Consider the following 27,141-nt stretch of genomic DNA (forward strand, 5'->3'; position numbering starts at 1 on the left):
AAAATTTTCCCCGTTTTAGTTACATCTGCCTTAATTTTACAAACCATATTTGGGTTTGCATAAAGAAGCTTATCCAAAGTATATAAGAAAGAAAATTAGCAAGGTAATTATTCATGTTTAGTCGTGCTATCATAGAATGTTTCACAAATGGTTAATTTCTTTACATTCATGAATTTAGTGAAATATTAATAAACCACTAGTATTTATTTGTTGTGTTCCTATTTGTTAAAGTAGTTTCATATTGGTTTATTCTGAGGAGAATGTTTTTTTAGTGAACCAAAATATTCATGAAATAAATATAGACTTAGAATATGTTAGGAAAAAACATGCTAAATTCTGAAACTGTAGTGAGTTGAAAAAGAAAAACTGATGTCTTCTGTTTTTGTTTCAATTATACAGCAGATATAATTTCTACAGTAGAATTTAATCATTCTGGAGAATTGCTAGCAACAGGAGATAAAGGTGGTAGAGTCGTCATCTTTCAACAGGAGCAGGAGGTAAGTGTTTAAGGTTTAATATCTAAATTTCAGGTTGCTTTTGGGATGGGAGCTTGTGTTGTTGCACTGGAGAAATCTCATCAGAGGATGTTGGCAATTTCTTTTTTTTTAAGGAAGTGTCTATTTATCAAGCAGAATATCCAATGTATAGATAGCTCTGGTTCTCTTTGCTTTGTGTGGATATACGTGTGTGGTTTTGATTTAAAAACACAATGTTTTAATTGTAAAAATATTTGGTTAGAGAAAGGGGTGGGAAGTGGAATAATTTAAGATGTTAACTGTTTTTGAAGCCTTGGCCTTCCTCATTTTTTTCTCTTAAAACTCTGTAAAGCAAAATTGCTTTGACCTCTTCTCAATGCTTAGTTTTCTTTGTGTAATTAGGGGTGGGAGGCTAGTTTAAAGAAAATTCTGATCAATTATTTGTACGTCAGTTCATACTAATACTGTTACTGTGATTTAAATATGAAGGTTTTAAATGACAGTTGCATGTATACGCGTGTAATGTAATTTGTAAGCTTAGTACCCCTTTTAAAGTGGAGCTAATTTGAAAATTTTTCCTTTTCTCTTTGAAGAAAGGGATTTCCCGTTGCAGAATATGTGATTAAAGTGGGTTTTGTTGTGTTTTGGGTACAACTTAGGCACACCTCTAAATCTGATTGACAAGATTTCTCACTAAAATTTTATGCTAAACAAAATTTATCGCACTAGATTTTCCCTTACTCTCTCCCACCATTTGTAGATCAAAGTTAAACCTTTAAAATAATTTGTTTTGAAACATCTTGGCCCTGTCTATATATATTTAAAAAGTTAGAAGTAATGTGGATAAATTGCAGGATTTTACAAATAGATGTCTAAATCATAACACAGAATTAGGTTTTAAAGGATTGTGAAATTCCTTAAATAAGCAAAGAATCTAGTAATAATACTACTACTTTGCACTTCTATAGCGCCTTTGACCTGAGGATCTCAAAGTGCTTTACAAACACTAATGAATTAATCCTCACAACACCCCAGTGAGGTAGGTAATTTAATTTTAAAAGAAATGATTAATAGTGTCTCATTAGAAGATGCACAAACACTAAATATGTCTCCTTTTATTTATTTACTTTTTTTTTGGTTGGAAGAAAGTGTGAAAATAAGAATCAAGCTTTTCTTGATAAATAATGTTCTTGTGGGAAGGGGGCACAAAATGAGTTTTCTTTTCCTTTTTTCAGGCTGCTAAAAAGTTGATCATAAGAATATTGAAATACTTAGAGTTGAAATGGAATCTTACAGATCATTACAATTTCCCTTTATTTACAGAGAAAGTCAAGATATTGGGGGCTCACTTGATTACTTAGTGACAGAACTACCAAGTAGAACCCACAACTTCTGACATGTCATCTTTCAGTGTTCTTTGATGCGTTTCATTGAAGTTAGATAACCAAGATGTGAATGTTAATTTTGTTATTCAGAATTTAGAGCTGGCTTTCCCATAGGCGTTCTCTGCCCTTGAATGTATTTTTTTACTGAAAGTTAATGGCTTTCCTCACTTTGCTTTTGTTTTAAAGAAAGGCGTTCGGAGAAAAACATTTAAAACTAATTTTCCTTCCTAAGCAGGTCCGTCTTGAAGGATAATTCGTGGGCTTGCATTGAGAGTTTGTTGGGGAAGAGGAAGTATCCTTCTTCGCCTTTTCCCTTAAGGTTCTTATGGCTGGCCAAATAATCAAAAAGGCAGGTTAACAGGAGAAAATCAAACAAAGTTTAATAACATATATATGTGGGAGAAACTCAGGAAATAGAAACTGAGCAACTCGTCATTCTAAGCTGCTCCCTTAAGTATATTCAGCTAAAGGCGAAAAGGGTGCTGGAGGGGAAGACAATTCACATGGAGATGGAAATGCAAATTGTTTGTCAGACAACTCTTTACAGGGCCTCCTATAGAGAATGTGGCTGGAGAGAGAAGTTTTGATAAGATGGTCTTGTTGGTGCCTTTCTTATCCAGCGTCTATTTTACATTATATTGCAGCCATCATGTGGTAGTGGCTCCTCCCTGGAACAGGCCTTCTGGGTTAAATTCTTTAGGCATTTTGGGAGGGGAAGCTCAAATGTTCTTCCTGAATTTTCTGAGCCTCTGTTGTCTTCAGCTCTGAAATAATCGGCATACCAGAGTAGCGCATCTTGGGGCGGCCTGCCCTGAACACCATCAGGTTTCTAAGAGAGTCAACATTGTTTTTGTTATTGTTGGTGAGGATGATTGTCCATGAGCTAACATCTGTGCCACTCTTCCTCTATTTTGTATGTGGGACACTGCCACAGCATGGCTTGATGAGCGGTATGTAGGTCTGCGCCCAGGATCCCAATCTGCAAACCCCTGGCCACCAAAGTGGAGCCCGAGAACTTAACCACTACACCGCTAGGCTGGCCCTGAGAGTCTGCGTTTTTAATGAGGACTTTATATTATTTTAAAATATAAGTTGTCAAAAGCTAATTTAGGCATATTTTGCTTGAAAATGAGGTCACTTTCACCTTTTATATAGGTGGTGGTTCTTAAAGTCAAAATCAAATGTGAAAAAAAGACTCTAATGGAGGAGGTGTTTGCTTTAATAGGGGTTCAATAAATGTAGTCAAAGAAATAGTTTAGTATTTTCCTAAAGGCTGTCAGTAGTATACTAAATCGGAATTAAAGCCTAACATAGAGTTACTGAAACTGCTCAGACATTTTACTTGTATCGGAAAATAAGGCCAAAAAATTTAAAGATTTTATTTATTTATTTTTCCCCCAAAGCCCCAGTACATAGTTGTCTGTCATAGCTGCACATCCTTCTAGTTGCTGTATGTGGGATGCGGCCTCAGCATGGCTGGAGGAGTGGTGCCTCGGTGCGCACCCGGGATCCGAACCCGGGCCGCCGGCAGCGGAGAGCACGCACTTAACCGCTAAGCCACGGGGCCGGCCCCAAGGCCAAAAAATTTAAAGAAGAATCATTTTCTGTGATTCTTTTCTGAAAATTCTACTGAAGATTCTAAAGTGCTAATATTTAAAATTACGTATTCTTCTGACTTTGAGAAGGGCCACTGGTAGAAAAAAAGAATTTCCTTTTTCATGTATCTATCATTCTTAGCTGCATTTAAGAATTCAAGACAGAGATGCATTATCTAGAACCTCGCTCGGATTAGTAGCATGTCTTTTGAGAATTACTTAGTGTAAATATCAGTGTATTTTTTAAGTGATAGATTAAATAACGATGATCAGAATAATTGACTTTTCCCCCTGAAACTTGATCTTGTTAATATTAATTTGGCACGTTAGCTAATTTACTTTCCACATTTTCAAGCCCTGTCTTATACTGGAGCTTCTAATGTAGTGCTGTCCTCAAAAAAATCAGTGTCTACATCATTGATTATAGTACCTTACACCTAGAGGCACCTATATTTCAATACCTAACATAATTATATTAGATTTTAAAAATTCACTTCTTTGTCTGTAAAATAGTGTTATAGTTTGAAAAGTGGAAGAGAACTTAGAGATGATCTTTTCCCAGTTTTTAGATAAATCCCAAGAAAAGTTTATATGACAAGGTTATATTGCTTAGGTTAATAGCAAAGCTCTAGGATTAGAACTTGGATCTCTGAATTTCAGTCCAGCTTCTTCTAACAACTGCGTTTATTATACATATGCTTCAGGGTACAGTTGGTGCCTATCCAGCAAGCATTTCTTAGTCTCTGATAACGATGCTAGCTCTGTTTGCAGAACACTGTGGCATTTGCACTATTGTAGCTTTATCCTGTCACCCAGTGGCAGGGTTCCTTGCTAAACTTCACTTGATTAGAGACCAAAATATTTCCACTCACTCTTTTTATTGTCCTTTACTTAAGTAAGAAGAAAAGGTCATACCGAAGCAGCAGTGAATGTGGCACATCAACCTTGACATCTTAGAAACCACCTTTCTGTCTCGCTTCTTTTACCCTTCAGTCATGGCGGGTCCCCTTCCTGTCCTCGTGGCGGGTCCCTCTTGCTGCCTGTCCATCTACTCCCCAGTTGGAGAAACTGGGTAATCATTTAGAGGATCTTCATTCAGTTCGAATATGTTTCAGCCTAGTGATCCTGTAACATTTTTTGCTGTCATTTAATAGTATTTTTATAACTAATATGTTTGAATAGTTTTTTGTTTGACAGAATCTCTGATAGAAGCAGGGCATGTAGGGAAATTGAGGCATAAAGGTAAAGTGATTTCCATGAGGCATCCTACCCATCATGTGGTCTGTAAGGGTCCAACATTTTGGTATCTAATCCAGTGTTCTTGATAGCACGTCCCGAAATAGGTGACCCCATTGTACTAACTTATTTTCACGGCTTGTATATAATAGCTTTTAACAACAAAGTAGATGGTGGGATATATTCTTGATAGTGAAAGTATTAATACAGTTTTTCTTGGAAGATTCCAAGGAACTTTTAGAATAGATGGGGGTGTTCTGTAGATTTCAGGGGATCTTTGGTTGTTTCTATAGGTGCTCAAATTAGGTGATCCCCAGTTGTTGAAGTAGTTGGTGTCCTATTGACTTTGGATTACTCAGACCTTCAGTTTTCTCTGAGGCTTTCTGATGTACATGATAAGCTAAAGTGTGTGTCTAGGGGGCCTGTTTTTTTAAAGGACAGTTACGGAGAAGATGAGAAGGTAAGTTGTTCCTTTTTTCATTTCTTTCCAGATTGTTGTACCACCTTTGTTTTCTGTTTTCTAGGACTGCTGGAACTTTCTAGGATATCTTTCTCATTTTTTTGTTCTTATTGAGGTAGTCCCAAAACTCCTTAACAGGATATAGAAGAAACCTTAGAAAGCATGCTTATCACAAAATCACGTGCTTATCAGTTACCTACTAATTTGGAAGTTCCAACTCATTTAAAGTCTTATATTTTCCAGTAGTAGTATATCATTTAAAATACCTTTGCTGATTGCTGAGCATATCAGTATGAATGTTGCCAAACAACTGTTAGGCAAGATAGGATTCCTTTAAATGTTATTTTTCTTAAGGCCAAAAATTAGATCTTTACAGAATATTTTTGACATATTAAAGTAAAATTATTTTCTCATTTTACCTGTTGCCCATAAATTTGAATTAACAATATTTCTTATATTGTCCAAAAAATTCCCAACAAAAAAGCAGATCCACACCTATGAAACGAATAATACCCAGTAATTTTAGAATTTACTTACTTTTCTTCTTCCTGTCATCTTTTCCCCAATCTCACACATAAAATGATTCTTCATTGTGTTCTTACCGTAATTTTTTCCCTCTTAATTAAAAACTCATCGTCCTCATTGTACACAATTTAGTATATATGTGGACAAGGGGCAAAGAAAGCACCTATAACTCCACCAAACAAAAAGAAACGCTTTTGGGGTATATCAAAAGCCTGTCTTTCCAAAGTGAGATTATAATATATTTAGGGTTGTGTGGGTTTTTTTCCCTCATATACTGTATGTGAAGACCTTTTTAAGTCATTAAAGATTCTAAATCATCATCTTTAATCATTACATGATATCCCATTAATGAGATATAGTGAAGTTTATTTAAAGTAGTCTCTCTTGTTAGATACCTAGATTATTTCTTGCTTTCTGTCCTTTCTTTTTATTTTATTATTTCTTTGCTATCATAAATAGCACTGAAAACGTTCTTGTGGTTGAATCTTTGAAGCACCTGTTATTTCCTTAGAAACTTTCTAGAAGTAAAATAGCTGGATCAAAGGGTAAAAACATTTTAAGTCTTATACTGCCAAATGCCTTCCAGAAAATTTTACAGGTTTTACTTCAACCAAAAATTTTGAGACTGCCGCTTTCCCCTTGAGTTGTTGGTGTTTTTTTCCCTCTTTTAAATATCAGTGAAAAAAGAAATAAAAGTGACAAACTAGTGAAAAGATATTATTTTACTGGGTTTTAGTTTTCCTCTTTATCTCTTAATACTCCCAATAATTAAAATTGTTTGCTTTGTGCCCTGTTTTTCTAATGGTGTATTTATTGAATTGATCTGTATAGGCCATGTATTGTGAGGGCATCAGTTCTTTATCTCGTGAGGCAATATGTTTTTCAGTTATGTAGATTGGCTGCCTTTAACTTTTGTTTACTTTTTTGTTTTTGTTGATTTTTCTGCCCTCAAATTACTTAAACATTTACCCATACTTTGTTTCCATTTAAATTCATTATCTAGTTGGAATTAATACCCTAAATTATGTGATACAGAGATCTTTCCTTTTTTCACCTTCCTTACCCACTCCCAAATTGCCAGGCAGGTTATTACATTATTTATTGAAAGTATTTCCCCATTTATTTTATTTTATTTTGTGAGGAGGATCAGCCCTGTGCTAACATCTGCCAATCCTTCTCTTTTTTTTGCTGAGGAAGACTGGCCCTGGGCTAACAGCCGTGCCCATCTTCCTCCACTTTATATGGGATGCCGCCACGGGATGGCTTGCAAAGCGGTGCGTTGGTGCGCATCCGGCATCCGAACCGGCAAACCCCAGGCCGCTGCAGCAGAGCACGCACGCCTAACCGCTTGTGCCACCAGGCTGGCCCTCACATTGATTTTAAAAATACACGTTTATCAGACAGAGTGTTCTTTTGTAGAGTTGTATCTAGACTTCACGGTTTTTTACGTTTTCAATGCCTTAAGGATGTCGAACTACTGATCTTTTCTGTTTTATTTCTTCCCTATTGTGACCGACTTGTGTAGACAGGTTTTGAAATTTATTGAAATTGAGTTCTTTCCCAAATATCTCCTTATGCTCTTTGAAAGTAAATACTTGATCAGAATAAAGGTTGTCGCAGGTTTCCTCATTTGAGGCTTTAGTTGTTAAGGAGGATTTGACTTGTGGCCTTGCAAAGTGAAATTTTCTCGTGAACTTCACCTATAGTCAAATTATGAGAGAGAGAGAGAGAGAGAGCGTGAGTGTGTGTGTGTGTTTCCAGCTTGTTAGAATGTCACCAGGGGAAAATACTTTAAAGACCATCTGGTTCAGTCGTTATCTTCTTTGCCACTTTTCCAACTGAGAAACAGAGAAGAAACTGAGATTGGGCTCCTTAAATTAATTGCAGGCCATTGTGTGTTTAGCTGCATCGTGCTGTCTCTAAGTGGCATAATGTAGATTGCTTGGACTTGGTCCCTATCTGGAAGAGAAACTAATATTTGAACATTCCTCGCTTTCTCATTGAATTCTTAAAAGTGCCCTGTCACTCCAGAGGTAAGAGAGGAAAAGTTCTGTTTAACATATGAGGAAATCGAGGTCCGGAGTATTGTTATATATTATGAAGCTGCAAGGTAAAAACAGACATTTAGTAAAAAGAATCTTGTCTGTCTTCCTTTTTTTTTTTTTTTTTTTAAATCTAACACCAAGTAGGGTCCATCTGCTGAATCTTGTATCAGAGAGAAACCAACTCCTTAAAGGTCTAAGGTGAATTCCTATTTGAGAGAAACATAGATCAGAGAGCCTTGAGATCTGCCTTCCTTTCTTAGTGATATGTAACAGGAGGAAAGCTGTGGTCTGAGAAGGCAAAGTTTGTGTATGTGGTTTTTTTTTTGTTCCTGTCAGCAGCATGCAAAACCTACGATAAATAAGCATTCCTATGTAGCTTTATCCCTTATTCTTTTTTTGTTTTTTTTTTTAATTTTTTGTTTATTGCAGTAACATTGGTTTATAACATTGTATAAATTTCAGGTGTACATCATTATACTTCTATTTCTGCATAGATTACATCATGTTCACCACCCAAATACTAATTACAACCCATCACCACACACATGTGCCGAATTATCCCATCACCCTCATCCCTCCCCCCTTCCGCTTTGGTAACCACCAATCCAATCTCTGTCTCTATGTGTTTGTTTATTGTTGTTATTATCTACTACTTAATGAAGGAAATCATATGGTATTTGACTTTCTCCCTCTGACTTATTTCACTTTGCATAATACCCTCGATGTCCATCCATGTTGTCACAAATGGCTGGATTTCAGTAGTATTCCATTGTGTATATATACCACATCTTCTTTATCCATTTGTCCCTTGATGGGCACTTAGGTTGCTTCCAAGTCTTGGCTATTATGAATAACGCTGCAATGAACACAGGGGTGCATGTATCTTTACGCATTGGTGTTTTCAGGTTCTTTGGATAAATACCCAGCAGTGGAATAGCTGGATCATATGGTAGTTCTATCCTTGATTTTTTGAGGAATCTCCATATTGTTTTCCATAGTGGCTGCACCAGTTTGCACTCCCACCAGCAGTGTATGAGAGTTCCCTTCTCTCCACATCCTCTCCAACACTTGTTGTTTCCTGTCTTGTTAATTATAGCCATTCTGATGGGTGTGAGGTGATATCTCATTGTAGTTTTGATTTGCATTTCCCTGATAGTTAATGATTTTGAACATCTTTTCATGTCCCTGTTGGCCATCTGTATATCTTCTTTGGAGAAATGTCTGTTCAGGTCTTTTGCCCATTTTTTAATTGGGTTGTTAGTTTTTTTGTTGTTGAGATGCATGAGTTCTTTGTATATTTTGGAGATTAAGCCCTTAGCAGATGTATGGTCTGCAAATATCTTCTCCCAATTGTTAGGTTGTCTTTTCGTTTTGTTGATGGTTTCCTTTGCTGTGCAGAAGCTTTTTAGTTTGATGTAGGCCCATTTGTTTATTTTTTCTATTGTTTCTCTTGCCCGGTCAGACATGGTGCTTGAAAATATGTTGCTAAGACCGATGTCGAAGAGCGTACTGCCTATGTTTTCTTCTAGAAGTTTCATAGTTTCAGGTCTTACATTCAAGTCTTTAATCCATTTGGAGTTAATTTTTGTGTATAGTGTAAGGTAAGGGTCCACTTTCATTTTTTTGCATATGGCTATCCAGTTTTCCCGACACCATTTGTTGAAGAGACTTTCTTTTCTCCATTGTATGTTCTTGGCTCCTTTGTCAAAGATTAGCTGTCCATAGATGTATGGGTTTGTTTCTGGGCTTTCGATTCTGTTCCATTGATCTGTGTGTCTGTTTTTGTGCCAGTACCATGCTGTTTTGGTTACTATAGCTTTGTAGTATATTTTGAAATCAGGGAGTGTGATACCTCCAGCTTTGTTCTTTTTTCTCAGGATTCCTTTAGCTATTCGGGGTCTTTTGTTGTTCCATATAAATTTTAGGATTCTTTGTTCTATTTCTGTGAAAAATGTTGTTGGAACTTTGATAGGGATTGCATTGAATCTATAGATTGCTTTAGGAAGTATGGACATCTTAACTATGTTAATTCTTTCAATCCAAGAGCACGGAATATCTTTCCATTTCTTTGTGTCTTCAGTTTCTTTTAGCAGTGGTTTATAGTTTTCGGTGTACAGATCTTTCACCTCTTTGGTTAAGTTGATTCCTAGGTATTTTATTCTTTTTGTTGCAATTGTAAATGGGATTGTATTCTTAATTTCCCTTTCTGCTACTTCGTTGTTAGTGTACAGAAATGCAACTGATTTTTGTATGTTGATTTTGTATCCTGCAACTTTACCATATTCGTTTATTACGTCTAAAAGTTTTCTGGTGGATTCTTTAGGGTTTTCTATATACAAAATCATGTCATCTGCAAATAGTGACAGTTTCACTTCTTCCTTTCCAATTTGGATCCCTTTTATTTCTTTCTCTTGCCTGATTGCTCTGGCTAGGACTTCCAGTACTGTGTTAAATAGGAGTGGTGACAGTGGGCATCCTTGTCTGGTTCCTGTTCTTAGAGGGATAGCTTTCAGTTTTTCACCATTGAGGATGATGTTAGCTGTGGGTTTGTCATATATGGCCTTTATTATGTTGAGGTACTTTCCTTCTATCCCCATTTTATTCAGAGTTTTTGTAATAAATGGATGCTGTATCTTGTCAAATGCTTTCTCTGCATCTATTGAGATGATCATGTGATTTTTATTCTTCATTTTATTAAAATGTGGTGTATTACGTTGATTGATTTGGGAATGTTGAACCATCCCTGCATACCTGGAATAAATCCCACTTGATCATGGTGTATAATCTTTTTAACATATTGTTGTATGCGATTTGCTAGTATTTTGTTGAGGATTTTTGCATCGATGTTCATCAGTGATATTGGCCTGTAATTTTCTTTTTTTGTGTTGTCCTTGTCTGCTTTTGTATCAGGGTAATGTCGGCTTCGTAGAATGAGTTAGGGAGCTTCCCCACCTCCTCAGTTTTTTGGAAGAGTTTGAGAAGGATAGGTATTAAGTCTGCTTTGAATGTTTGGTAGAATTATTTTTGGGGAGGTTTGTGATTACTGTTTTGATCTCCTTACTGGTGATTGGTCTATTCAAATTCTCTAATTCTTCTTGATCCAGTTTTGGAAGGTTGTATGATTCTAAGAATTTATCCATTTCTTCCAGATTGTTGAATTGGTTGGCATATAGCTTTTCATAGTATTCTCTTATAATCTTTTGTATTTCAGAGGTGTCTGTTGTAATTTCTCCTCTTTCATTTCTGATTTTACTTATTTGAGCCTTCTCTCTTTTTTTTTCTTGGTGAGTCTAGCTAAAGGTTTGTAAATTTTGTTGATCTTTTCAAAGAACCAGCTCTTGGTTTATTAATTTTTTCTATTGTTTTTTTAGACTCTATTTCATTTATTTCTGCTCTGATTTTTATTATTTCCCTTCTTCTACTGATTTTGGGCTTGGTTTGTTTTTCTTTTTCCAGTTCCTTTAGGTGCATTGTTAGATTGTTTATTTGAGATTTTTCTTGTTTGTTGAGATAGGCCTCTATTGCTATAAACTTCCCTCTTAGAACCGCTTTTGCTGTATCCCATAAATTCTGGCATGTTGTATTTTCATTTTCATTTGTCTCCAGGTATTTTTTGATTTCTTCTTTGATTTCTTCGTCGACCCAGTCGTTGTTCAGTAGCATTTTTTTTTTTTTTTAAAGATTTTATTTATTTATTTTTTCCCCTCAAAGCCCCAGTAGATAGTTGTATGTCATAGTTGCACATCCTTCTAGTTGCTGTATGTGGGACTCGGCCTCAGGATGGACGGAGAAGTGGTGCCTCGGTGCGTGCCCGGGATCCGAACCCGGGCCACCAGCATCGGAGCGCATGCACTTAACCACCAAGCCACGGGGCCGGCCCAGCATTTTGTTTAATCTCCACGTAATTGTGGCTTTTCTGATTTTCTTCCTATAGTTGAGTTCCAGTTTCATACCGTTGTGGTCAGAAAAGATGCTTGGTATTATTTCAATCTTCTTAAATTTATGGAGACTCGTTTTGTGGCCTAATATGTGATCAACCCTGGAGAATGTTCCATGTGCATTTGAAAAGAACATGTATTCTTCGGTTTTTGGATGGAATGCTCTGTATATATCTACTAGGTCCATCTGTTCTAGTGTGTCATTTAAGGCCAATGTTTCCTTATTGATCTTCTGTTTGGATGATCTGTCCATTGGTGTAACTGGAGTGTTAAAGTCTCCTACTATATTGTGTTACTGTCTATTTCTGTTTTTATGTCTGTTAATAATTGCTTTATATATGTAGGTGCACCTACATTGGGTGCGTAGATATTTACAAGTGTTATATCCTCTTGTTGGATTGTTCCCTTGATCATTATGTAATGCCCTTCTTTGTCTCTTTTTACAGTTTTTGTTTTAAAGTCTATTTTGTCTGATATGAGTACTGCTACCCCAGCTTTCTTTTCATTGCTATTTGCGTGGAGTATCTTTTTCCATCCCTTCACTTTCCGTTTGTGAGTGTCTTTAGGTCTCAAGTGTGTCTCTTGTATGCAGCATATATATGGGTCTTGGTGTTTTATCCAATCAGCCACCCTATGCCTTTTAGTTGGGGCATTTAGTCCATTGACGTTTAAAGTGGCTATTGATAAGTATGTACTTACTGCCATTTTTTAACCTTTTTTTCTCAGTGTTTTAGTAGTCCTTCTCTGTTCCTTTCTCCTTCTATACAGAATTGATGGTCTCTTTAGTTTTACCTCTGTCTGAAAGCTCTACTCTTTAACTCCCCTCCTCCCTCATTTTATGTTTTTGATATCATATCTAACCTCTTTTTTGTGCATTTGTATCCATTGCTCTCTTATCATGGAAGTAGATAATTTTTCCTATTTGTGGTCTTCTCTTTTCCCCTTAAATCAGTTCCTTTAACATTTCTTGTAACACTGGTTTCTTGGTGACAAACTCCTTTAATTTTTGCTTGTCTGGGAAATTTTTGATCTCTCCTTCCATTTTGAATGATAATCTTGCTGGGTAGAGTATTCTTGGCTGTAAGTTTTTTCCTTTTAGCACTTTAAATATATCTTGCCACTCTCTTCTAGGCTGTAAGGTTTCTGCTGAGAAGTCAGCTGATAGCCTTATGGGGTTTCCTTTGTATGTAACTTGTCTTTCTCTGGCAGCTTTTAGGATTCTCTCTTTATCTTTAATTCTAGACATTTTGATTATGATGTGTCTTGGTGTGGGCCTCTTTGGGTTTATCTTGTTTGGGGCTCTCTGTGCTTCCTGTACCTGGATGTCTGCTTCCTTCCTTAGGTTAGGGAAGTTTTCATCTATTATTTTTTGAAATAGATTCTCTGCCCTTTGGTCTCGCTCTTCTCCTTCTGGGACACCTATAACATGGATGTTAGTGGGCTTGATGTTGTCCCAGAGGTCCCTTAGACTGTCCTCACTCTTTTGAATTCTTTTCTCTTTTACCTGTTCAGCTTGGGTAATTTCTTCTAGTCTTTCGTCCAGCTCGCAGATCCATTCTTCTGTATCCTCTACTCTGCTTTGAGTCCCTCTAGCGAATTTTTCATTTCCAGTATTGTATTCTTCATTTCTGATTGGTTGTTTTTTGTATCTTCCATTTCTTTGTTGACATTCTTACTGAGTTCATCTATTCTTCTCCCCACATCAGTGAACATCCTTAATACTCTTAGTTTGAACTCCCTGTCAGGTAGGTTGCTCATTTCTGTTTCACTTAGTTCCTTTTCTGGAGTATTGTCCTGTTCCCTTACTTGGAATGTATTCCTTTGCCTCCTCATTTTGCCTCCTTCCCTGTGCTTATGTCTACGTATTAGGTAGGTCAGCTACGTCTCCTGCTTTTGGATAGGTGACCTTATACAAGTGATGCCTTAGGAGTCCTGCAGTGTGCTTCCCTCAGTTCTCACTGTTCCAGGGGTGACCCCTATGTGGGCTACGTGTGTCCTTCTGTTGTGGCCTGTTTGCTCTCCCTGTATGCGCCCAGGTAGGCCGAGTTATGCTCCTGGTCAGCTGTTGTAATGCTCAGCTGTTTGTAGTTGTTGTGGGTCCTTCAGTCTCTTTATCAGGTGTGGGGAGCCCCAGCTCAGTTGGATACAAGTTCTAGTACCACATTTGTGTTGCAGTATTTCTTTTAAGTGAGTGGGCCCCCAGCGTGGCAGGTTGTTAGGCTCAGGGGCTTACAATTGCTATAAGCCTCCAGACTTTACGTCTCTTGTCAGCTCTCTGAGGATTGCAGCTGGGTGGGGCTGGCCTCAGGCACAGGAGCACCCAATTGTTTCAGACTTTGGAAGGTGGGGCAAACCCCCTATGTGGGTCTTTGAGAAGCACAAGTCTTCTGCAGCTGACAAGCCCTGCCGCCCACAGGTCCACTCACACAGTCAACACAGTCCTGCCCCATATGTGTGACCCGACCTCCCGAAGCGGACCCAGTCTCTCCACAGCAGGAGTCCCACACACTCCACCACTGCCCCACACTCTCCACCTGCTCCTTGTGCACGCCCTGCCCCACTGAAGTTGGCTCAGTTGCCAGGCTGCAGAGAATCCAGTCACCAATCTATGCTGGCCCGCAAGTTGCCTGAGGGCTTGTTGTTTGATGGGGCCAGTCTCTAGGGTGGGCTGCCTGCCCTGGCTGAGCTGGATTAAATAGGTACTCTAGCGGGTGGGGCTGACCCTGGGCTAGCAGGCCCCGGGGAGAACTCCAATGGTGTCTGTGTCAGCACGCCCACACCAGGCCACAGCAATGGCCACCGCCAATGTCCCAGTCCCTGGAGAGGTCTCACCTCTCACCGAGATGCACTCAGGGCCTATCAGGTGAGTCTCTTTTCACCAAAGCACTGTGCACCTTTCTTTCTGATGATTTTAGGATGCTTTCTGAAACGGGTGAGTTTGCGCGCAGGCCCTTTAAGAGCTGGTTTTAATTTCTTTGTGAACCAGGTTTTCTGGGGGTATTCCCCAATGTTTTAGTAGCAGGCAAAGTCAGATATTATGCCACTGGTCTCAATTGTGCTGGGTCCACAAAATGCCCACAGCGGGGCGCTCCCCCGCTCAGGGCCCCACGCCTCCAGGGAGGCTGCGTACCTTTGGGCTGCTCCTGGGCCGCAGTGAAGCTGGCGGCTTGTGAAGGCGGCGTTTTTTCTCTCCAGAAGGGAGTTTCTGCCTCTTCCATCTCAATTAGGATTGTGCTTTGTTGCAGGAGTTCCTCTTATCCAGTTTTCAGTTCTGTCTTAGGGGTAATTTTTCCGCGAGTAGTTGTAAATTGGCTGTGTCCGCGGGAGGAGGTGAGTTCAGAGTCTGCCTACGCCCCCATCTTGACTTCTCTCCTATCCCTTATTCTGAAGCATGGTTTAGAACTAAAATATTTTAGCTACTTATATAATCTGGATAATAATCATATTAACGATTTTAGATTTTGTAATATTTTAAAGCATTATATTAGTTATAACAAATTTTCTTTAAAGTTTATTTGAATATTATAGGCAAAGAGTAATACTGCTTGATGTGATTTTTCTAGTTGTTTCAACCAGGTGTCCTTTTTCTCTCTCCCACTATCTTGTAGTTTTGTGGCTATGGGATTGTGACTGATGTTCTTCTAAATTGTGTTTTGCTTAGTATAGTACATAATAGGTACTCTCAGTGAATGAGCATTAGCTCATTATTTAATATAATTTAATAAGATCCTCCAAAATCTTGAAGTACTCAGCACTACCATCTTCATTTGTGATCAGTTTTTAGGAAAGTTTGAAATTTTTTTTTTCTGTTTACATCATTGGTTGTGCTGTATTTTGCTTTGTCCTGGAAAGTTACTGTTGTTTGCTAAATGTGTTGATAGTGGTTTTATATTAGATACGAATTGATTTTGTTTTGTACGATTTCTGTCACTGTTCCTGAATGGACATTTCACAAGACTCTATAACTCTTTAAACTACTTTGAAATATAAAATAAATGGTTGCCTGTAACAAATGTAAGATTAAAGGAACATTAATAAAGAGTAAGTTTTAGTAGTGTTCTATTTGGGGGCTGAAAAAATATCCATTTATTCTCTTTTATATGAGATGAACAAAATAAAATATACTTAAACGTTTTCTGAAATTTTTGATGTTCAAGGAGCAAAGTAGATATTTTCTAGTTTTCACAGAGCTTCATTTAAGGAAGAAGGAAGTTAGTAAAAGTGCGATGCACAGTGATGTTTTCTCAGGTTAAAATATTGCCTCTCGGGCCAGTCCCGTGGCTTAGCAGCTAAGTGCGCGTGCTCCACTACTGGCGGCCTGGGATCGGATCCCGGGCACGCACCCACGCACCGCTTCTCCGGCCATGCTGAGGCCGCGTCCCACATACAGCAACTAGAAGGATGTGCAACTATGACATACAACTATCTGCTGGGGCTTTGGGGGCGGCGGGAGGAGGATTGGCAATAGATGTTAGCTCAGAGCCGGTCTTCCTCAGCAAAAAGAGGAGGATTAGCACAGATGTTAGCTCAGGGCTGATCTTCCTCACAAAAAAATATATATATATCACCTCTCAATCTGGGAAGTGAAGAGACTGTTGGAACCATTGACTGGAAAGGGGTGCATGTGTAGTTGTAAGAACATTATCCAGTCTGTTTTTATAACTTAAGTGACAAAGTTGAATAAACATGTAGCTTGTGGAATCTGCAGAGGATATTAGCAGAAAGCATTGCACGTAAGTTAGTATGGTTAAGAAACATTGATCCTGCCGTATGAATTTAATTGGCTCTACAGTATTTCATAATTTCCTTGGCCTGATGGACATTTAGGTTGTTTATGCATTAAGTTGTTTATACATCTTTGCATGCATTGTTTTTCATTAGGTTATGCTTTGAAGTGGAATTGTTGAGTATATACATTTTTTAAGACTTTCAATAAGTGTTGACAAATTATCCTCCACAAAAGCTGTATAAAGTTCTTCCAGTGTATATTGCTTTGTCCATATCCCCATCATTGAAACAGTGGTCATTTTCATGTTTTTTATTCTTCACCAGTTTAAGGGCAAAACATTATTCCTTAATTTTGATTGCTAATGATAATAAGCAGTTATATACATTTACTGGCCATTTTTTATGTAAATTACCAATTTTTGACCTTGGTCATCTTTCAAGGGAGGGTGTTAGTATTTTTCCTAGTGACTTTTAAGACATTTTATACATGAAGGATAGTAACCTGTTGTTTTAAGATGCAGTTTTCTCCCCAATATACTTTTTTTAACCTCCAAATATTTTACTTCTTACTTAGTCAGATCTGTCAACCTTTCTTTGCTCTTTGCTTTGGTTTTTATACTTAGAAGCACCTTTTCACTTCAAAATTATGTAGAAATTCACCGTTGTACTTTATTTTGCTGCTTTTATTTATTTACTTTTAAATATTTAATTATTCCCTCTGGAATTTACTATTGTATAAGAAATGAAGTTTCAGTTCTCTTTCCAAATGGTTAATTGGTTCTAACACCGTTGGATTTTACTATTGTTTTGTGGTTTGTTTGAACCTTGGGGGCGTTGTTGAGTTTGTGACATATTACCGTTATAGGTCATGGCAAGGCCCTTTCTTTAAGCAAGCAAACACGCACGTAGGTGTGCAGGCTCACATGAGTATTACCTTTTATTCTCATGACATGTCCCGTTCACCTCTCCCTGCAAAGATAACCATTTGAATGTGTTCTTATAACATGTATTTTGCTTTTTATTTAATTGTGGCAAAATATCATATAATATTCAACTATCCAGCAGTTTTCAGGTGTACAATACAATATTGCCGACCATATACACATTGTTGTGCAACAGGTCCCTGGAACCCCCCAATGCTACATGACTGAAACTCTCTACCCACTAAACAACAACTTCCTACCTTCTTCCTCCCACAGCCCCTGGCAACCACCATTCTACTGTCTGTTTCTATGAGGTTGACTACTTCAGATACCTCGTATAAGTGGAATCATGCAATATTGTCTTTTTGTGACTAGCTGATTTCACTTAGCATAATGTCCTCAAGGTTTATTCATGTAGCATATGACAGGAGTTTCTTCTTTTTAAGGATGAATAATATTCCTGTGTGTACACCACATTTTCTTTATTCATTTATCTGTCAATGGATATTTAGCTTGCTTCCACCTCTTGGCTAGGGTGAAGAGCCTCTTTGAGATCCTGTTTTCAGTTCTTTAGTGGATATACCCAGAAGTGGGATTGCTGGATCATATGGTAGTTTTATTTTTAATTTTTTTTGAAGAACCTCCGTACTGTTTTCAAAGTAGCTGCACCAATTGTGGGCTGTGTTTTTAAAACCTTTATTGAAATATACGTAGAAAAGTGCACAAAACATTAGTGGATTATCATGCAGCAGACCTCTAGGTCAAGAAATAGAACTTCTTACCCTTTCATAAACCCTACTCCTTCCCCTTCCCAGTCACTCATTTCTGCTTCCACTCATTATCAGCCTCTTACAAGCTTGTCTTCTAACACTTAGTTTGACCTGCAGTTTTAGAAGTTGTTGTAAATGGAATCATAAATGGAATCATACAGTATTTTGTTTCTCAGTATTATGTTTGTACGGATATAATTTGCTCATTTTCATTGCTATATAATGTTCTTTTGTATTACTATACCGCAGTGTATTTATCGTGTTGTAGATGCAGACATTTTGGTTGTTGCAGTTTGTGGTTATTAAGAATAATGCCGCTGTGAACATTCTTGATCATGTTTTTTGGTGCACAAAGTCCTGTGTGAGATTTTGTGTGATGGGGTGGGCATTCAGTTTTAGTACACATCACAGTAAAAAGTGGTTTCTGCCAATTTTATTATCATGAACAATATATGAAAAGTCTGACTTTTCCACATCTTTCCCAATGCTTTGTATTGTTGGTCTTTTTAAAATTTCAAACATTTTAGAGGTTATGAGTGTATCTTACTGTGGTTTTAAGTTGTACTAACACTGAAGTTGAGCATCTTTTTATGTGTTTATTGGCCGTTTGGTTGGATATGATCTTTTGTGGAGTGCCTGCTGAAATCTCTTGCACATATTTTCTGCTGGGTTGTCTGTCATTTTTCTTACTGATTTGTAGGCTTACTTTACACTTCTTTGAATATGAACTCTTTGTCAGTTATATTTGTTAAAAGTATCTTCCATTCTACAACTTGCCTTTTCGTTTTTCTGAATGGTATATTTTGACAAACAGAGGTTATTAATATTAATACAGTTTATCATTGTTTTTCTTAGGCTTATTGCTTTTTCTGTCCTGTGTAAGAAATACCAGGAAGATACATATTCCTGTTATCTTTTAGAACTTCACTGTCTAGTATGGTAGCCGCTAGCTCCATGTGGCAATTTAAATTTTAGTTAATTAAAATTTAATTCAGAGTTCACTTCCTTAGTCACAATAGCTATTTCAAGTGCTTAATAACCACATGTGGTTGATGGTTACCATATTGGACAACACAGATACAGACTATTTTCATCCTTGCAGAAAGCTCTATCAGACTGTATTGTCCTAGAACTTAATTATCGGATATTCACATTTATATATCTGACTCACTTGGAATCAATTTACATGTGTGGGTTGAGGTAGTAGGGGTTAAGGTTAGTTTTATTACATGTGACTAGCCAGTTGATCAAAAAACATTTAGTGAAAAGACCATCCTTGCTCAGCAAGGCCACCTTTGTCATAATTCAGGCCTATTTTGGGCCCATCTATTCTATTCCATTGTTGTATTTGTCATTCCTCTCGAGTACCACACTATCTTCTTTACTTTGCTTTAAAATGTGATCATAACAGTATTCTTTATATATTTATGAATTCTCTTTGTGTCTATGTTGAAAATGTGTGATTTTGTTTTTGTTTACTATTTTTTTAACGTGAAGAATACTATTGTCTCGCATCTTATGTCCTACTTTTTTCGCTAAAAGCTATGTTGTCACGATCCTTCTGTCTTGCTATGTGTGCATCTAACCCATTCCTTCATATTTCTGCACCAAACTCCATGCACCAGGTTAACTTCAAACTCCCTTTACCATACCAGCACCACCTTTTATTCATTGTATTTGCTGCTGTTATTGTTCATTTAGAAAATCTGTATTGATTGCCTGTTACATATATATTGTATATGTAATAATGCTAGGCATTATTACAGGCAGGGGTAAAGCACTTCTATATTTATTACAGAAAATTTACACAAGTAGATTGAATGGTTAGAAAAATTGTCTACCCATTGTCTCTTAGTGATCATAATGGCAAGCTAAGGAAAAAAGAGAGAGGTGCACAAAGCTATGCAAAAAAACCCAAATATGAGGGATTGTAGAATGTATCACAGTTCTCTATCATTGTAGGAAAGTTTTTAAAACAAAAACAAGAACGCCTTCTTTGATGCATTCTTGTTCAAGTGGCACAGTGTTGAGGACATGGGATTACGTTTCCTTTTCTTCATAGTTGCTCACTGTACTTAGTTCATGTGGAGAACAACGTTGTCATGATCATTATAAGGTAAACACCCCTCCCCAGGTTTTAGGGAAAATCCCACTGTTGGCTAAGAGTCCAGCTCCCTGCAGTCTGCTAAGTCAGTTTCCACTTATGCATCTGTTATAGGGCCTCTTCCATTTGTTACTGCTGCTGTTGTCTCTGCTATTATTCTTTGTTCGTGTCAATTTGTCTTTAAAGATTGTTCTACTGTAATTTTAGTGGAGTTTCAGGAGAGAGTGGGTACTAATACATGAGCCCAGCCTGGCATCTTTAACTTTCTGGACATAACTTTCTCTTTGTGTGATACATATTTTTTTCCTGTTACAAAGAAACAGGAAACAGGTGCTTCTTGCAGTCTATTGAAACTGCCGAACACCTCCATGACTTGTTTTTGGATCATGTAATAAATCATGTTTAGACCCATGTAGTTATTCTTGAGTTTTTAGGATGATGTTCTTTTTCTGTGTTAGAAAATATTTTTATATTTATGTACTTATCTTTACTCATCATTAAATAGCATGACCCATGTAGACTCAGTTTTTGCATATAAATGGTGTGTGCTCACCCTTGACTTTTTATATTGCTTACCTGAATCATATGGACCTTAATCAGTTTCTACTTTTGACTGAAGTTTCACATACAGTCGTTAGTTGAAGATAGTAAGAGATTCTGTCTCATTATATCTAGGACCTAGTGTACGTGGTACTATAATTTCTTGCTTTAAAACATAGCATTCATGTTAAAAAATGAATTGCTATTTATTGTGGTTTTCTTGGAGAGTATAGTGATAAAACTTTTGAGACTGGGTAATTTTAGGTGGAAGATTTATGGAATTTCTTCTCAAGTGATATTAGCGTATACATATTTAATGGATTAGGTTGTCTAATTTGGTGTAAGAGTATGGCAGTGAGACCAAGGTTCTGAGTTTGATTTTCACCCCTTCCATATCCCCAATGTGGAATGTGTTCTATGGTATGCTCTGCATTCTTAATATTGGCAAATCCACTCAATAATAATTGATACTGCTGTCAGAGGGTCCGAATAGAACTATAACAATAATCAATTTAGATGCTCAAGCTACTGGAAAAAACAACCCAAAACATATGCTTTCAAGATGATTCAGTAAGGTTTTCTTTTTATATGGAGAATAATAATAACTAATGGGCCATTTTTATTATAAGTCATCTTAAACATTTCATTTGATAATTCACTTTTACTTAAAATAGTTGACTATGAACAATATCTTTCATTTAAACTATTTTTCTGTAGGTTTTTCTTTGAACTAGTCTTTTAATATTTTTGATGGAAAGGTTTTTAATCATGTGATGATAGGTTAAAAGATGAAATTCTGACCATGGTTATAATTCTCACTTTTGCTAAGGTGTTAGTGTTAACTGAAGAATTTCACAAGTAGTCTCTTTATCCAATAGCTTAATCTATATTCACTCACACTAATACTAAAAGAAATAAATCAGCGGTGTGTGCTAGGCTCATAATATAAGAAGACTAAGGAGGGTAAGCAGTTGTTGATGGGGCTGTGGGGTAAGATTTGCTGGGTAATGTTGAATGTGGACTTAATGAGTAACAGATCTGTAACAGTGGTCTTGGGGTGGGAGGTTGGGTCATATGGTGCCATTACATTTATTAGAGCTCTTAAAGAGTTTCTCAGCATTGAAGTGACCTAAAGGCAGGCATCAGAAAGGGAAAGGAGGAGGACAATACGTCCTATTAGTAACTGACTGAGACTTGACCCTAGAGTGTGCAGAGAAAGGTGTGCCTCAGCTAGCTGTTTCTGACAAGCTTTTCTTATTTAATCTTTACTTTTTAGATGAACTCCCTTCTTATGGATGCTCAGATTTTTTATCACTATGCCTCTATGCTATTTAATATATAATGGTAAATTAGTAATCAAATTGATCTATATTTTAATGTCACTTTACTATTGAATTAGGCTTGATTATTAGGCTTTATTTAGCTTTTTCTTTCAAGCTTTCTTATTTCTTCCTTGAAAGCCTTTAAATATAAAAAACAATGTAATTATATATCAGATGCAGGTAATAAATTAACCGAAATTTGCAAGATCTGTTGGAATTCATTGCATTTAACTATTTTGAAATATTTCTCAACAATGGTCCAAATATTTTTGTTTCCATTTTAGAACAAAATCCAGTCTCATAGCAGAGGAGAATATAATGTTTACAGCACCTTTCAGAGCCATGAACCAGAGTTTGACTACTTGAAAAGTTTAGAAATAGAAGAAAAGATCAACAAAATTAGGTGGTTACCCCAGAAAAATGCTGCTCAGTTTTTATTGTCTACCAATGGTAAGTATGAACTTTTTCTTTTCATGTGCCCACTTGTACACAGATCTTGTAGGGTACTTTTCCCTTTTCAAAGAGTAATGGTTGTTAAGAGCTCTCTGCAAATAGACATTTGGAAACATTTCTTCCCCATACAGGGTGTAAACTCTTCCTTTTTTTATTCTATTTTGTAAATTCTATGAAGGAGATTCTCCGGTGTCAGTTTTCTTTCAGCACACGATTTGTAATGAAAAGAGTGGGCTTTACCATTGGATTTGTCAGATCCTATTTCTGCCCCTTCTTGGCTTAGTAGCCTTGGGCAGGTTACTAACACTAAGCCCAGTTTTCGTCATCTACAAACGGGAGGTGCTAATTTCTATATTATAGTATTGTTATCAGTATTAAATGTGATAACTCCTAATGTACATAATCAGTGCTCAATAAATGTTGATTTCCTTTTTAAATTCTACGAAAAGTATTTCAAACTGTAAATACTAAAAACTCGGTCAAAGGATGGTCTCAAGGATGCTCTCTAAGAGAGCACTCTTCTTACTTGATCTTCGTCCGATAAGGATAAAAACTGGAATTGACATATTGCCTTTTTCCCAACAAGCCTTGTGATTGAAGGAAGATTTCTTCATATTATACTGTTTTGGCTTGCTCAGGAAATTAAGGAATTAAGTGAGGGTTAGAATTGTGTAATGTTTTAAAGTCCTTTATGACAAGTTAAGAATTGGGTAATTTCTTTTTGTTCTAAATTTTTTTTCATAGGAGTTGTTGTGACTTGGTTTATTCTTGGGGACGTAGGTCTTGAAGAGAGTCATTAGAGTGATTGAGGGATACTTCCAGATTCTGAGTAGCCATAGTCTGTAAAAATTTAGATTAAAACTTTTTTGAGGCTGGCACAAGGGTTGGGGAAAACCTCTCATATTTTCTCATCCTCTCACTATTATTAAAATCAAATTTTAGCACCTAGACCTTGCCATTCTTGACCATTTGCAGAATGTAAACTCAAGTGACTTCTGGGGTGACATGGTAGAAAATACTGAGTGTTTTTAGGCCTCATTGCCCAGTGTATTGAGTGCTTGGAAGTGTATTCCATAAAACAGTGCCACTAGCTGACACCATAAATGTTTGCCTCCTCTTAGGTGCTCATTTTTCTGATCATCAAAGCTCTCCCCAACTAGCCCATTGAAATTTGTACTCTCTACTCTCTCTTTTCACATAAACTGCATTCTCCTCTCTTCTCCTTATTAAAAGAAAAATAAATAGAAGTATGAATTTAAAGCCTATAACTCAGCAGCATCGTAGATGGAGGAACTGTGTTTACTCATGTCATATGTTGGCCTCTAATCTTAATTCAGTTTTTATTTATATAGTAAACTAAGCTATTTCAAATAGCACTTCAGATACTGCTCTTTTCTTTGACATCAAATAATACATAATTATACTATTTATATATTTTCTACTTTTGGAAGTAAATGTCCCAAGGAGGTATGTTCTTATACATTTCATGTATTGGAGTATTTGTTCCTAATAATTTTGACAGCTCACTTCTTATAGGCTAAATCATTTTACTTGTTGTAATGGGGAATTTTAAAAATACAGGCTGAAATAGAATAGTAATAATGAAATCCTATATACCCAGTGATTTTCAGTTCATAGCCAGTTCTGTTTCCAGGTACTTCTTCCCCTCCTTCCCAGTATTATTTGGAAGCAAATCCCATTTCAATTCACTTATGGATTGAACCTTAAATATCTTTCGATTCTCAGTTTATATCCATGTGTGTCTTTCATGCAGGTTTCCATGTGCTCTTCTGTGGTTTGAAATAAGCAAGGCAACATGTAAGGCGAGCCTTTCTAGACACTAAAAACTACAAGGGCTCAGTGGAGGGAGAGACCACTAGGAATTCCAGTGGTTGGGTCAGGGATATATGAATCTGTGCAGTTTTTTTTCTGTAGACAAGAGTCAACATTGTCTCCCAAATATATTTACTATATAAATTTGAAAAATAATTGATTAATAGTACAAATTATTTCAAGGGGCACTACACAATGCATTGTAGGTTTTTGTCTTTTTGTTGTTATTGTTGTTAATGAATACTAAATAAAATACAACTGTTTGGGGGCTACATTATTTTTTTGTGCCAAAAATAGAGTCCAATGTGGAAGGATAGAATGGAAATTTTACAAACTATTGTGTCTGGGCATGATTGGATAGGAAAAAGGATGAGATGAGTGAACTTGGGCTATGTGTGAAAAGCAAATATGAGAAGATGTCAACATCTGTTAAATCTGAGTAATATTTTATATTATTTTGTATGGTCTTCTCTGTGAGATATAGCATAATAATACCTCCTCCCCCTAAATGTGATGGGTCTTTTTTTTTGCTGAGGAAGATTCACCATGAGCTAACATCTATGCCAATCTTCCTCTGTTTTGTATGTGGGTGGCTGCTGCAGCATGGCCACTGATGAGTGGTGTAGGTTGGTGCATGGGAACCAAACCCAGGCCACTGAAGTGGAGCACGCCAAACTTAACCACTAGGCCACAGGGCTTGCCCCTGTAATGGGTCTTTATACTCATAAAAAAGATTATGAGTATAAATAATTTGTGGAGATTATTTACACTACTGCTATGGGAGGATGGTAGAAAAATAGGATCAAACATTCCAGCTTTGATTATCCAAAATTGATCTTATTTTCATCTTCGCATTGGCTTTCCATGATCGTCATAAACTGTTCAGTGTTTCCCAGATTGTTTTCACTTAAATAACTTCCTAGTCACCTTCTTATGATACTACTTCACTTACAACAATGTTTCTTCAAGTGATTTTATTCTCTTTCTCTTTAATCTTCTTTTGCCTTTCTCTGAATTCTCCTTTATTCCTCCACATTGCGAAAACATTCAACTCAACCTGCTAACCATGGTCTTGAATACATGAGTAATACAAAGTTCACTTGTGGGTAGGTTGTGTTTTAACAGCTTGTTAATAAGAAGCTTTTTGGATTTTATGTGAAGCTGCATTCCCACAAAGGAAACTTGGTAGCATGGTTTTCCCTGTCCCAACCTTCTGCTTGTAGCAAGAGGAACAACTGGGACTTGTGGACTTCTGGAACACTTCTTTAGTTGTTAGTGTTGACAGTGTAGGAATTCACCACAGAGCAGTACTTCTTAACCTTTTGGAAGTAGCAGATCTGTTTGAGAATCTAATAATCCCCTTCACAGAAAAGTGTGTATATCCACATAATCTTGCATACAGTTTTATGGAGTTTGATTACAGGCCCCAAACTCCAGATAAAAAAGGCACAACTCTAGAGTAGAAGAATTCTGATTTTTTTTTTAAAAAATTTATTAAAATATTATTTTATTTCCAACCTGCCTTGTCCTCAAGCACTGCACTGATATTGTGTAGTACTTCTGTATCCTGTGTTTAAAAGTATTTTCTTCCTATAAGACTATTAGGAACCACCAATTAATTTCATCTCATTTGAAAGTTTGATAAGTATATTGTGATTTCTTTATCTGGATCTTTAATAAGGATGATGAATTTGAACAGGCCCATAAGACAAATAAGGGGATTGGGTGGCATGGGGGATGAACTTGTCATCCTCATCATCTTTAGATGATAATTTCTCCCAAAATACAGAATTTAGGTTTGACTCATTTATGTTACAGATTTGGGGACAAGTAAAATATTCTGAAATATATAATTCTTTACCTAAATTATATAAATATATATAAACCAAACAGCACGTAGAAAACACATGTAATTTAACTACAGTATAACTGTAAACAAGATTACATAGGGTTTAGATGAAATATACTAGATTACAAGTTAATGAAGTTAACGGTTTTTCTCTTTTTCCCCTCCATCTTCATGAAGGGCATCCACAGGGGCATCTAGCATGCTCTTCTCTGCCGAGCAGAGAGAGACGGCCAGGCTAGAGTCCCTGCTACCTCTCTATGTGACAGAGTTTTATAAAGTAGCCTTATACACTATTTTTTTACATTGTGTTTTGCCCATTTGCTTATGAAAGACCATTAAGAATATGATACTTTTATATGAATGCAATTTTAGGATTATAACCCAAAGTATTAAATAAACATGCATGAGTCCATAGTGATATAAATAAATGATTTACTGAATAAAGTGGGGAGAAGGGATTCTTCTTATAGAATTCCAAATAATATGTGGATTGATACTCCTCCATATAGGGAGTGTAACTTAATTCTCCCTTTAAGTGAGGACTGGGTTTGGTGAGTCACTTGGAAAGAATAGAGTGTGGCAAGGGGGAAAATAGTAATGGTGAAGTGGAGAATCCTGGCAGATGCTGCCTTCACCTGGTGATCAAAGCTAACAAACATCACCAGGGGAAAACTCAGGTTGGTATCACGTGTACCCTCACTTCACCTCTGGTACTCTTCCTAAAACCCCATGATCCCAGTCTGATCGTGAGAAAACAGTGGACATAACCAGTTGAGGGTCATCCTGCAAAATACCTCACCACTGATTCTCGGAACTGTCAGGATGGTGAAAAATAAGGAAAGTCTGAGAAATTGTTAAAAGTCAGAGACTAAGGATACTTGACAACTAAATGCAGCGTTATTTGGATCCTGGATGGGATCCTGGAACAGAAAAGGGATGTTAGCGGAAAACCTGGTGAA

The 27,141-nt window shown here is 36.9% G+C and overlaps 1 protein-coding gene across 3 annotated transcripts in view; it reads left to right on the plus strand.

Annotated features, from left to right (window-relative positions):
- Positions 1–27,141, plus strand: part of PPP2R2A (protein phosphatase 2 regulatory subunit Balpha) — an 89,663-nt gene that overhangs the window by 50,886 nt on the left and 11,636 nt on the right. For all 3 annotated transcript variants that reach the window (XM_004433566.3, XM_087437343.1, XM_004433567.3), the window contains exons 3-4: positions 400–497; positions 22,332–22,497. In XM_004433566.3, the coding sequence (XP_004433623.1) occupies positions 400–497; positions 22,332–22,497 (264 nt within the window). The remainder of the gene's footprint in view (positions 1–399; positions 498–22,331; positions 22,498–27,141) is intronic.

The sequence above is a fragment of the Ceratotherium simum genome, chromosome 12 (genome assembly GCF_057802395.1).
Source record: "Ceratotherium simum simum isolate JZ-2026a chromosome 12, ASM5780239v1, whole genome shotgun sequence".
In the NCBI taxonomy this organism is placed as follows: Eukaryota; Metazoa; Chordata; class Mammalia; order Perissodactyla; family Rhinocerotidae; genus Ceratotherium; species Ceratotherium simum.